This window comes from Urocampus carinirostris, chromosome 8 (genome assembly GCF_059441175.1).
Source record: "Urocampus carinirostris isolate Australia breed hairy pipefish chromosome 8, RoL_Ucar_1.0, whole genome shotgun sequence".
NCBI lineage: Eukaryota > Metazoa > Chordata > Actinopteri > Syngnathiformes > Syngnathidae > Urocampus > Urocampus carinirostris.
In genome coordinates this window covers 16,380,091-16,392,806 of record NC_142356.1, presented here as the reverse complement: position 1 = coordinate 16,392,806, position 12,716 = coordinate 16,380,091, and the positions used below count along the sequence as shown (strand labels likewise).

At 41.2% G+C, this 12,716-nt stretch overlaps 1 protein-coding gene across 2 annotated transcripts; it reads right to left on the bottom strand.

Annotated features, from left to right (window-relative positions):
- Nucleotides 1–285: 285 nt before the first annotated feature.
- cfap97 (cilia and flagella associated protein 97) lies at nucleotides 286–12,116 on the bottom strand. Of its 2 annotated transcripts, XM_088341759.1 has the most exons (4): nucleotides 11,380–12,081; nucleotides 4,492–4,760; nucleotides 2,854–2,995; nucleotides 286–2,784 (listed from the first exon to the last, which is right to left on the bottom strand). In XM_088341759.1, the coding sequence occupies exons 1-4, from the start codon at nucleotides 11,894–11,896 to the stop codon at nucleotides 2,660–2,662; spliced, it is 1,053 nt and encodes a 350-aa protein (XP_088197885.1). In that variant the 5' UTR covers nucleotides 11,897–12,081; the 3' UTR covers nucleotides 286–2,659. The 2 variants fall into 2 exon arrangements, with proteins under 2 accessions (XP_088197885.1, XP_088197884.1); XM_088341758.1 differs by having other exon boundaries at nucleotides 286–2,995; nucleotides 11,380–12,116.
- Between the last annotated feature and the right edge of the window lie 600 nt (nucleotides 12,117–12,716).

Sequence of the window (12,716 nt, the reverse complement as noted above, 5' to 3'; positions counted from 1 at the left end):
GACCACGTTTAGATCTCCCGTCCCGGCTAACGGCCTGTTTTTCCGTCTAACTACTCTATGAACTCCCGCTCCGGAAGGTCAACTTCCGCATTCGGAACACGCTCCGATCCCGTGTGCAGCTTGCTTCCAGCGTCCAGCGAGCACTGGATCGCTGGACGCTGCCTTTCTTCTATATTTGAATAAACTTGTGAGTAACGTTACGCATCTGGGTCCTCCTTCTCTGGTCGTGACAAAAATACATGAACTGTAAAATAAACGGGAAGATTTAAAAACACATACAGTATATAACTGAATATAATTTATTGTCATTGTAACATGTGAAATGCAATGAAATTAAAAAGTGCCATCTTAAAACAGGTAATAATAAATAAAAATAAAGAACAGAATCATCCCTTGTCCTTATTGCACGTTCGAATCCACTAGAGGGAGCTGACAAACTTGTCTGACATATTAGCTGCTACAGGTACCTCAAAAATCTGAAAATGGTGCTTTCTGGTCATCTTGAGTCTCCATAGTTTGTGTTCTTCCTTTTTAGCACTCATTTCCGGTGGCACTACAGCAAAGAGGTCTCCGACGTGGTGCTCACGGGCACCAAGTACCCCCCCTAAAAACACTTGAGTAGCCCGCAGACTGGTTTCAAAAAGAGCTCACCGTTGGGCGGGGCTTAGCCTGGAGGCCAAACAATACTTGCGCTGGTCAGAAGACAGAGGAAAAGATAGCCGTCGTTGCTGCTAGTTGTCATGTGTGTTTGTGTGTCGGAATCGTGATCGTAAATTGACGTTATACAGAATTCCAGTGGATATTTCTGATAAAAGAAAAAAAAGTGGAAAGTGAAGATTGGACCGAGGCACTCGGGTTTGCAGTGCACACTTCATATCAGGTAATAGAAATCAATCGTTTTTGATTGTTGCTATCAAGTCAATATTACTTATTATGTTGGCAAAGTATCTTATTTCTTTGGGTTCAGCTAACTGTTAGCGTTTAGCCTACATGCCGGTAGTCTGGTAAACACTGCATGGGTCGAAAATAAAAACAAATAATTGTCGGGCACAAAATCCAAGTTATTTATTAGATCCATTTAATTATTCATGTATTTATTGTTGTTTTTGTCAGGAGTCTTGATGGCATTAAGGCTACACGCTAACAGCTGAAGCTAAGACAATAACAAGATACTCTGCCAATATGATAAGTAATATGAACTCGATAGCAACAATCATAAACGTTTAATTTTTTTTTCCCTTATGTAAAATTGTGTGCCACAAACCCGAGCATTTTTGATGAGCGCCTCGGTCCAATCTTTTCACTTTAATGAATTTAACCACAACTCTACTGGGATCCTGTAAAACTTTGATTTTGTTTTTCTCCAATTTGGGCAAACAAACACACGACATGAAGACATTTTAACACCGAACTAGCAGAAACGAAAGCTTGGTTTCTTCACTGTTTTGACCAGCGCGGAGTATTCTTTTGTCTCAAGCTTTAACTGAAATTAAACAAGACTTGGGCTATGAAAGGGTCTAATAAAATATTTGAACGAGCCCTCAATTTTGTTTTTCTTATTAACTCACATTTCAAAGGCAAAAAACCACGGGTCTCAAACTCCAGCCTGGGAGACGAATGTGGCCCTGGGGATAATGGTTTGAGGCTTCTACCTCAATTGGAAAGTTAAAGGAATGGTGTGTATTATTTTCCCACTAGATGTCGCTTTAGCCTGTCGGGCCCCCAAAAACGAGTGCTTAAAGCACAACAGAAGAAGCCAAAATACGGAGAGTCAAAGTGACCGAAATGCATTTTATTACTTTTAAAGAGAAATAAGTAAAGAAAAAAGAAAAGAAAAAAAGAAGTAAAAAAGAATTAAGATAAAAAGGCAAACTCAAGAAAAAAGGGAAAATTAAAAATTAAAAATTAAAAAATTAAAAGAAAAAAGATCAAATGAAATGATCTGCATTTATATAGCGCTTTTCAAGTCAGTGAAGACTTCCCAAAGCTGTAAAAAAAAGAGAAATGAAAAATAGAAGACAAAAAGTGAAACGCAAGAAAAAAAGGAATAAAAATGAAAAATAAAAGAACAATTAAAAGAAAAAGGAGCAAACAAAAGGAAAAAATAAGACAGAAATTAAAAAGAAAAGACAAAAAGTGAAACGCAATAAAGGAAAATAAAAATGAAAAAATAAAGAAAATAAAAAAGAGAAAATTACATTACAACTCCCTTCTTTATTCTCTTTTTCACCATTTTCCTTTTTTGAGCTTCTTAACCCCTAATTTCTTTATTCCTGTTTTCCCTTTTTATTACTTATTCTTCCCTATTTTTCATTCCTTTAAGAAAAAAATCATCTCCCCTTGTTTTTGTCTTCTTTTTAAGAAAGACTGGGTAAAAATAGGAAGAAAAAAGCTAGCTTCTTGCTCACTTCCAGTCTCCAGTTTGTAGTCTTCCTTGGACTCATTTTTGGTGGCACTACACATTACAGCGACCTCTAGTGGACAAACAAAACACTCTCCCTTTAATAACAGCAGAATGCTGTTTTTGTCGGCAACCCCATTTGGCCCAACCTCTAGTTTCAGCGGCCCCCAACTCAATTGAGTTTGAGACCCCTGCTAAAATCAAAGAAGTTTATTCCGTCACTTCAAAGATACACGCTGTACAGTTCCCAAAATCAGACTAGCAGCAAAAAGGCGGTCTGGACGCCAGGAGCGCTTTGGCCCTAGCTGCGTTGGAGCTTGCCGAGGTGGCTCTTGTTGCTATCTGGGAGCCGTTTCCCCGTATGGAGCTCATGCCGGCGGCCACTGCGCGTGCAACGAGATGGCGTTTGTGAAATTGTTGGCTTTCATTTGGGCTGTGTGAAAAGAACATACCACTGGATGGGAGAATTGTGGCGTTGTCGCAGACTTCACATGGCGTGGCCTGATATCTGGCCTGGCGCTGATAGTCTGACAGCTGGTTGGAGCGCTTGAGGCCTGGTGTGGACTTGACAAACTCCAACCTCTTTAGGAGGGCCTGCCAAGGTAGCAAAGATGGAGATGCATGCTAGAGTCAGTGTCTGAAACTCATGAGAAAAAGTTACCGGACAGCAGAAAGTTGCCTGCCCCATTTTTCACAACTTGAAACACAATAGGGCGACTAATCGCCAAAAAACCCATTGTTGCTAAGTACAGTGGAACCTCGGCTTTCCAACGCCTCTCAGTTCGGACAAATCGGTGTTCGACCAAAAATTTCGAGAAATTCTTGCTTCGCTATTCGGTCAAAAAATTGGAGTTCGAATGCCGGTACGCTAGGGTGCGATGCTGAGCGGCGTACGGGTGTGTGAACCCCTAATTATGCCTCCGAAGAAGGTCGGTGCAAGCAGGACAGGTGAAAAAAAAAGACAAGTTGTTCGTACAACTATTTCCTTTAAAAAAGACATAATAGCTAAATATGAAAGAGGTGTACGAATTTCCCATCTTGCTAGTGAATATAGCATGGCTAAATCTACTATCAGTACGATAGTAAAGAATAAGGAGGCTGTGAAATCGAGTGATGCGGCTAAGGAAGTTAGCGCTATAAGCAAGCAACTGCCGCAAGTTTTGGAAGAGGTTGAAAAACTTTTGATGATTTTTCTCTCCCCACCGTCCACCACAAAAGTAAGAAATCCTATTCATAATCCTTTTTTTATTTTTACACGTTCATGTTAGCGTAATCTTTCGTACGGAAGATTACGTTAACGCGAATGTACGATTAGCCTGGGTTAGCTTCATGTTTACGTTCATGTTAAACATTCAGGGTGTTGGAACGGATTAAAACGATTTTACATTACATTTAATGGGGAAAATGATTTCGGTGATTGAACAAATCGGTTTTCGAACAGGGTTCTGGAACGGATTATGGTCGAGAACCGAGGTTCCACTGTATTAAGGATTGATGATCAGAATATATAACAGAACAACACTTTAAAATAAATGTTCTTATAAATCTACTTATAACATTCATTCCATGTACATGACATCGCTGTTATCCATCTCCCATCAATATGTACCTGTATTTACTCCTCTTCATTCATGCAATGTTTGCGTTGCATCATCTGCTACAAGCCACGTGAACTCCTTTCCACGATGCTTTTAATGTACATTTACGTTTTATACAGTCATCAATTTTGTTAGCTTCTTTTGAAACTTTCTTCTGGGGCTGAGGTTTTGGCTTGATTCCTAACCACTTATCCATTTTTCTTGTGTTCTCTGTGCGTCTACTTTGGAAAATGATATGCAAATGCACAACTTTATAACGCTCGGGAAAGTCCGGAAGCAGGTTTCTGATCGGCTGCCGAGTATGCAAATTGCAAAACGAACCGAAATTCCAAAATTTCTAAACCGAACGAAGATTTCAAAATCGGAATAAAGCAAACATTTGATTATCAAACCTAAAATACTTCTACAACTTTTGTAAAATAAACGTGATGCGTGATATATATTCTTCACTACCACAAGGGTTGAAATGGGTCACAAAGAAGCCAAACTCACTTGGTTGTCCTTCTCGATGCGTTTGTGTTCCCGCATGCGGTTGACGGAACTGTGAGGGATGTGCGGAGCGCTCTTGCGGGTGAACTGGTTGACGATGGCGCCGGGCGCTAAGGAGATGCGGGACAGCACCCGAAGGAGCCTCTGGTTCTCGTGGTCAATGCTCCGCACTTCGTTGTTGTTGAAGGTGAAGTTTTTCCTGCCCGGACGGCCTCTGCAGTGAAGGATGAGGTTGTCCTGAACTGCGCTCCTGCTGGCGTACGAGTCCGTGTCTGCAACGTAGCAAGGATTATTCATTATCAAAGGCAGATCATGTTATTTTAAGAGTCTTCAAAACAAGTTACCGTAAATTCCGGACTATAAGCCGCTACTTTTTTCCCAAATGTTCAGCCCTGCGGCTTATTCAGTGAAGCGGCTAATTTATGGAATTTTTCTAACGGCCACCAGCGGCGCAGGAATTTAAAAGGTAAGATTAAGAACAGTTGAATATGTGCGCCAAGAAAGACTGCAATCACTAAGTTTTAGCATATATTTTCTGTAAAGTCAAGGTACGTTCCGATACTGAGGAAGATGCCCTTGATGGCGATAGTTGTAAGAAGGAAGTTCAAGACGGCCCTCGATGGCTCCGGCCGACAGACAGGGCCGCGGGGGAAATCCGCATTGATCGAGATATATGATTCAATACGACTATTGGAACCCAAACTTTTGCATTGTCTATTTTATAGGCATGAACCTGTCTTTTTATTGTTTTTTTTTTAAATGAATAATTGAGGTATAAGTGTGTTTTGTGTTGTCAATTACGTTCATCAAAATAAATAGAATATAGTATGACTAATTTTTTGTGTTTTAATGCGTTCTTTTTCTTTAATATACTTCACTTTTCTGCTGACTGATAAATATGCATCGTTTTGAGTTTTTTCAAATGGTAAAAAATATACTTTTTATACTTGTTATGTGTTCTACGGACGAATGAAAAAGAAGGGGCGCAGCAAACGCGGGCTGATGGGAAGTGAGGTAAAGCGGAGTTACCGGTAGATCTGTCTGTTGTCGCAGCGGACAATAGTGGATATATATTTTTCCCACCCTTGACTTTGGAAATATACATTTTGTTTCCTTGGATTACTTTCAACGGGACCCGGACTTTACAAGTCTGCATCATACTTTAATTACGGGTATCATTTTCCATTCATGATGCCGACTGTGTTTCTAGGATTGTGGAGGATGCTGCATGGGAGGGTGGGATGGATGGGATGTTTGTTTGCTGTTGTCGGTGTCCTCCTCTGCTTCGTGTGTCAGTGTGTGTCTACGCGGCGCCTCGCAGAGAGCTCCGTGTTTTAACCCAGCCAATGAAACACAGGCGCGCAATAAATGAACAAATCATGACGGCTCCTCGAGCGAAAACATCTCGTTCTTTCTAGCCAGCGTGGACAGACGAATGAGGCTTTGTGCAAAAAATGACCGTGCTGTTTTGTGCATTACGCCTCGAGAGCGTTGTACCTCGCACAACAAGTGTTAAACGTCGTTACGAGACGAAACATGCACATGAATTTAAGGCGGAGACATTGAAACGCGCTGTGTCCAGGTACGGCAAACAAACACAGATCATGAAAACCTTTGTCACAGCTAAAAACACCACCACTGAAGCAAGCTATCACATTGCTCACTGTATAGCAAAGCAGAGAAAACTATTTACTGATGGCAAATATTTTAAAGAAGAGTTTGTGTGCGTGTATGCGCGCGTGCCTTCTGCTTTGCTGCTGTTATTTCAAGTTTTGATATATTCGGCAATAAGATATAATTAAAGAGTGGTATGGTAGCTGTCCATAGCACTTGTTTTTTGATTGTAGTTCATTGTTAATGAAGAATGGTTGATTCCTGTTAATTCTTGTGGCAAAAAGTTGAAGTCATGGATGGCTACAGGCCTTTCCACTTGTCATTCACATTAATTTTTTAGATGATTGATATTACAAGAGTAGTGGAAGATACATTGGTCAGTTATACCAGTGTTTTTCAACCAGTGTGGCGGGGCACACTAGTGTGCCGTGAGACCTTGTCTAGTGTGCCGCTGGAATTTGGCCAATTTTTTAAAAATCTGGTCATTATTCAGTATTTTTGCAATCTTCTGACGAGGAACTGTAATAGTCATCCATATCAGTTGATGGCAGTAGATTTTTATATACTAATTGTCTGCTCATGAGGTAGCACATTACATTTAATAACTTAATGTGTTTAACAAAGCAGTTTAATATTGCACTATAAAAAATAAAAACATAAAATAAAAAAGAATGGAGTGCTTTATGTACTATTTTCTTCTTTTTATATCCTAATATCTGCTTATGAGGTAGCACAGTGAAATATTTGACATAACTTCATTTTCAAACATTTTTGACGGACAGTGTGCCTCGGAACTTTTTTTTATAAATAAATGTGTACTTTGTTTCAAAAAGGGTTGAAAAACACTGAGTTATACGATTAATATGTATATCCATGCTGTATATTTGGACTGGTGTAAAATGACAGCTCTGTTGGATAAAAAAAAAATGTTGTGCGAGTCATTAATCTTGGAGTGGCACACTAATTTACAAGGAAATTTGAAGGTGGCACTGCACTTGCTGACCCCTGATATAAATCGAGGGTCTCAAACTTATTTTTCTTGGGTGCCGCCAGAGTGTGCGTCTGAGGAAGGTTAGCCCACATTTCTAAAATATGTAAAGAAAATGAATGACTCAAACGGTAATAAATAAAACAATACAGCCAATAAGAAAAACTTCAACTACATGAGTCGATAAATGTAATTATTATATCCAGGATCCAATGTATGTCTTAAAACGTGGAATTTTCTAACCACAAACTGTTCTAAACTTGCCTTGTTTACAAAATATTGTATTGTAATATTTAACATGAAACAATTACAGCAGAGTTTTTTAACCAATCTCAAGAAGATGAATCATTGGGTTGGCAGTAGCTTAGGAGGTAAGCGCTCATCTTGGGATCAAGAGGTAGCAGGTTAGATTCCTACATTGTAAAGTGCTTTGGAAGGTCTTCATTGACTTGAAACATACTGAAACATTTAACATACTTGGCTCTAAGGCAAAAACTTGACAAAAGTTAAGCACAGGCTGCATCTAAATTCCTTCAAGCTTCAGTTCGACAGTGACGATCTTCCCAGGGAGAGGATCCATATCGAACTCTTAACATTGAATCAACCTATCAAGGCGGACGACTCACAAAATCATCTCATTGGCTGCATTTGGCCCTCGAGCTTCAAGTTTGAGACCCCTGACAAACCATATTCGGCAGAGTGGAATGAACATCAACAAATCGGCAATAGATTTTTCTTTAAAAAAGCTGCTAAACATTGAAAAGCATATTTCAGAAAGTAAAGAGGAAGGGTTCTCCAACGTGGTGCCCGTGAACACAAGGGTGTCCCCTAAGGACAGATGAGGTGCCTCACCAGTGCTGGGTCATTGTGATTTTCTAGTAAAATTAGTTTTTATTGGTTGACTAAGTCAATTCAACACTGTTCATAATAATGAACCGAGGAATAATAAACTAGAACCTCCACAAGGGAAAAAACAAAAACAGAGAGAAGCCCGGCCCGACCCGATTTAATGATTGACATTTTAAGCCCAAGATCTAAATGAGTAAAAAGTGAGAATGTCATAGTCATGGTGTTTCTGCCAATCACAAAGTTTGTAATAGGAAGTGACACTCCTGAACAGCGGAGATATCAGGTTGAGAGCTTTGGGGGTGCTGAGCACCCATAGTGTCTGGCTGGCTAAAAACATGTAACACGTAAAATTCAAATACGATACCACCAGCTCAGTAGCCTAGATGGTAGTGTGCCCGCTTTGAGACTGGGAGGTCGCTGGTTCGCGCCTCGGCCGAGTCATACCTAATTGGTAATATGGCGGCGCCCTCTGTTGGCTGCGGCTGCATCGGCTCGCTACAACGGGTCAGGTGTATCGACATTTCGTTCTGTGTACATTCTTACAAAGAATGACAATACAAAGGAAATTATTATTATTATTATTTAGGTTAAAATATTTTTCTTTTTTTAATAGGGCCTGTTCATCAAATGAATGTTTGTTTTAAGGCCGTGTTTATGGATTGAATGATCCTTTTAGTAACTGAATTATGTCACTCTTGGGCTTCCATAACAACATACCCTTCTTGTAATACACTGGAGCCTCCGCAGATTCCGCCACCATGCCGCAAGTGACACTAGCCGAGTGAAAATGGAGCGGGGAGGGGGGGTGAGAGAGGTGCTAGGGAACAAATTAACTGAACCATTTCAAGGCACTTGTGTTGTTCACAATTGTGTTTTGTTTGAACTTTTTTATATTTAAGCTAGCGTTTTTAATTATATTTAATCTTATCCTGTCCTTTATTAAGAAAAAGATTTTTTTTGGGGTGCACATGAAGAATTTAGGGGGTGCTTGAGCTTCCCAAAACACACTGGTTACACCCATGCTCCTGAACAGTGTAGAATGGTCCTAAATAGCTATAAGTCAGCATGTCCAAAGTCCGGCCCAGGGGCCAGTTACAGCCTGTGATAAAATTTTTACTGGCCCATGGCCTCTGTCACAAAAATAATATATCGCCCTCCAGTAATTTCTGCGAGCAACATTTTAAGTATAAAAGTATACAATCATTTTGTACCTAAAAAAAATAAATAAATCACCATTTCACCAGTAGCCCTTTGGCCCTTGCCCTTCTGCAAGAATGTCATCCATTTTTGACATTGCGGCAGTAAATAAAAAAGTGGAAAGTTGACAATGAGGGCCGCCACTTCAAGGACAAGTGGAAATTGGAGTATTTTTTTCACCGAAATCTGAAACAACTGCGTCTGCCTAGTTTACCAAGAGACTGCGGCACTGCCTAGACAAAACATGCTAACTAGAAAAAGCTAACTGAAAACAAACGCTGTGAAATGGTGAAGCAACTGGTTGCTGTTTAACAGCACAGCAGCGCTTTTTCACAAGTCAAATGAAAATGCTACAAAGGCGAGCCAAGTGGTTGTGACACTGATCGCCAATCACTGAAAACCTCTCATAGAGGGTGAGTTTATTAAAGACGGCTCAATAATGCCAGGCTGAATCGTCATCCTCACACATTTTCAGCTTACCCAATCTGGCCTGCTTTCTGAAGAGCTTGGACACCCATGACTGGGTTTTAAGGATTAAATTACAGGGAAGCTAAGATTTCATCTTATGTAAAAAAATAAAATAAAAAACCCTCAATAACCAATTTTGTGAAGATTGAAAGTCTGACTGAAGCACTAAACAGTTTCAGCAACTATTTATTTTGCCATTCACAGAACAAAGCAAATTTAAAACTATTCACAAAAAAATAAAGATAAATAAATAAAATACAGATCATTTTATTTCTTTTTTATTTCACCGATGCAGCTGCTGCTAATGTGCTTTTCACCTCTTCATTACACATTAAGAGCAATCGAATGCGACTAATAATCCAGCCAAGTCAAGATTTCACTTCTCGGCCCTCACACAATTTCAGTGTAGCAAATATGGCCCGCTTTTCTGGGAAGTTTGGACACCCCAGACCTTAGTGAAATAAAAAATAAATTTAAAAAAACGCCAGAATCTCTTAATGCTCTCTCGTCTTTGGGATTAAGAGGTCGCAGGTTCGACTCCCGGCTCCCCTGAGTTGTTAACAAGCTGCGGTCAATCATGGACAATTCATTACATCCACTACACAGCATCAGCTCCAGACAGAAGAGCAGCTTCAGCGACAGACTGCTGTCAGTCTTGTTCCACGGACAGACAGAGGCAATCATTTCTCCCTCATACCATGAGGCTCTTTAACTCCACCCGGGGGAGTAAAAGCCCACATTAAACCCCAACCCTGCATTTGCATATTACCCTATTTTTTATCAGTGTGTATTTTTTGTAACACTATTTAAATGCTCTTTATAACAAGCTATATTTGGTATTTTTGTATTCTATATCTTTTATTTTATTATTTTTTTATCACAAGGATACTGCTGGATGAATAAAGTATCGATCAATCTATCTATTAGTCGAAGTGTCCTTGGGCAAGACACTGAATCCCTAATGCCCCCGATAAGCAGGTAGTTTGCCCTGCATGGCTCACGCCGCTACCGGTGTGTGTGTGAATGGGTAAGTATGAAGCACCTTGTAAACCGCTTTGGGAGGTCTTCATTGACTTGAAAAGCGCTATATAAATGCAGGCCATTTGCATTTACATTCACCCTGAAGGATTTTATACATTTTGCTTTAAAGGATTTTATACGAGTAAATACAAGTTACATTTAACGGGTGCAATGAAGATTTTCACTGAGTGGGCTTAAGGTCACGCTGATTCGAATGCGGAATGTTTTGGCTGGGGAATTTTGATAACAGGACTCTGACGGGGGGACGGCAGGCGATGTTTGGAAAATAAGGCCCTGATGACATAGAAACGCTCTCCTGTTTTGAGTTTCTCCAGACATCGAGGCGGGGGGGGGTGGACCCCACGTGGGGGTTTTCATTGGCACGCCCATGGGAGGAACCGGCACACCAACTTGCGGGAAAAACATGGGCAGAGGAAGAAAGGCAGAAGATCGAGAGAGGAGGCTTGACGGAGACTCGAGCGACACTAATTCGGCTAACTCGATGGAGTTCACTTAGCTAAATTGTTTAAGAAATTAAATCTGCCCCCGTGTGGAAATGCCGGTCTCTTGTTCATTTTTCCATCAAGAAACGAGCGCGCATTGTTAGGAGAATGTAGGTTGTGTTTGGTTAATGGAGTCAGATAACTAATTCGAACAATTTGGTAAAATCCCCCTTGGGGTCGAATATCCCTAGGAATTATTTATGAACGTATGCTTGGACTGGCTACAAGTGGAGCCTCTCAGGGAGATGTCACCTGGATTCAAGGCTCCCTCTGGACGCCTCAGGCTGCTGGACCGGCGCTTGCCCTTGGGACTTCCCTCCCTGGTCTCCACAAACTGACGCTGCTGGAAGGAGGACGAGGATGGACTCCCGTCCCTCGCAGAGTAGTCAGACTCTCCAGCCAGGGAGAACTTATTGGACATCCTACTGGGGGCTCGTGGAGACGGCTGCCGACCTCTGCTTCTCGACCCCGCCGGGGAACTGTAGCGGCTGGAGGTCGGGGTCCCCGGGCGGATTTTGGCTCGGGAGGACCTGTCGCTGAGCACATCGAATGGCGAATGCGACGCCGCCATCTGCGCTCGGGTGTCGTCTGCGCTGCAGGCGCTCCGAGGACGATCTTCTAACACCCCGAAGGAGCCGCTCGGGAGCTCCCCGTCCTGCACTCGGTTCTCTATTCCTGCAGCGCCCCCTCCTCGATCTCTGTCCTCGTCGCGATCGCTGTCAAAAAAGGAGTGGTCGACGTCAGCCTCTAAATCGCTTGGATTGTACATGGCTGAGGGGTAAAACTCAAGAGCGCGGCGTTTGAATCCAGGAAGACGCAGGGTGAGGAAAATAGATGACGTCACTTCCTGGTAACGGTTGTCCCTCGAAATGAAGCTAGAGCTCCGCGTTTCGCCGGGCAATCCCAGAAAGGACTCAGATTCAGAACTCGCATCATCGCTCTCGCCTATTTTGTCAAGAGGAAAACGTCTGTGGGATCAAAGCCGCCAATCGATGACTTCAGCGGGTCCATTTCAACGATCAAACCGCTACGTGTTAATGTCAGCGGATTGAAAGGTTTATGTCAGCCCATGACGAAATTGACGTGTTTATGTGATGGCGTCATTTGGCCACAAGATGTCGCTAGAGTTTGTATTTTTTTCCCTACTGTACAATTATTAAAGTCAAGATGTTATATAATGAAATTGTGAATATGCTTGATTGCTAATAAGATTTTCGAGAAGGTTTGTTCAAACCTCACTTTGTGTTTGCTGTTAAAAACGTCATATTGGAATATAATATTGTGAATGTGCTTAATTGCTGTTGAGATTGTCATGATTGTTTTCTGTTTTTAGTGTCAAATTTGTTCAAACTAAACCAAACCAAAAAAGTCATGTTTATTTCTATAACCCTTAAATCCCACTTGAGAAGACAGAGCTATGCCCCTGCACAATAGTATTTCCCTTTACACAACTGCTGTTAAAAGTGTCGATACAAATTGTTCAAACCTCATAGTGTTAGAATATGATATAATGAAATTGTGAATGTATTTAATTGCTGTTCAAAGTGTCGATAAACCCTCATATTGTTGGAATATGATATAATGAAATT

Coding starts and splice junctions, on each gene's coding strand:
- cfap97 (XM_088341758.1), bottom strand. CDS start 11,896: ATGTACAATCCAAGCGATTTAGAGGCTGACGTCGACCACTCCTTTTTT. Junction 4,761..11,379: donor AGAGGGAGCCTTGAATCCAG/GTGACATCTCCC, acceptor GCTACGTTGCAG/ACACGGACTCGTACGCCAGC. Junction 2,996..4,491: donor GCATCGAGAAGGACAACCAA/GTGAGTTTGGCT, acceptor CTACCTTGGCAG/GCCCTCCTAAAGAGGTTGGA.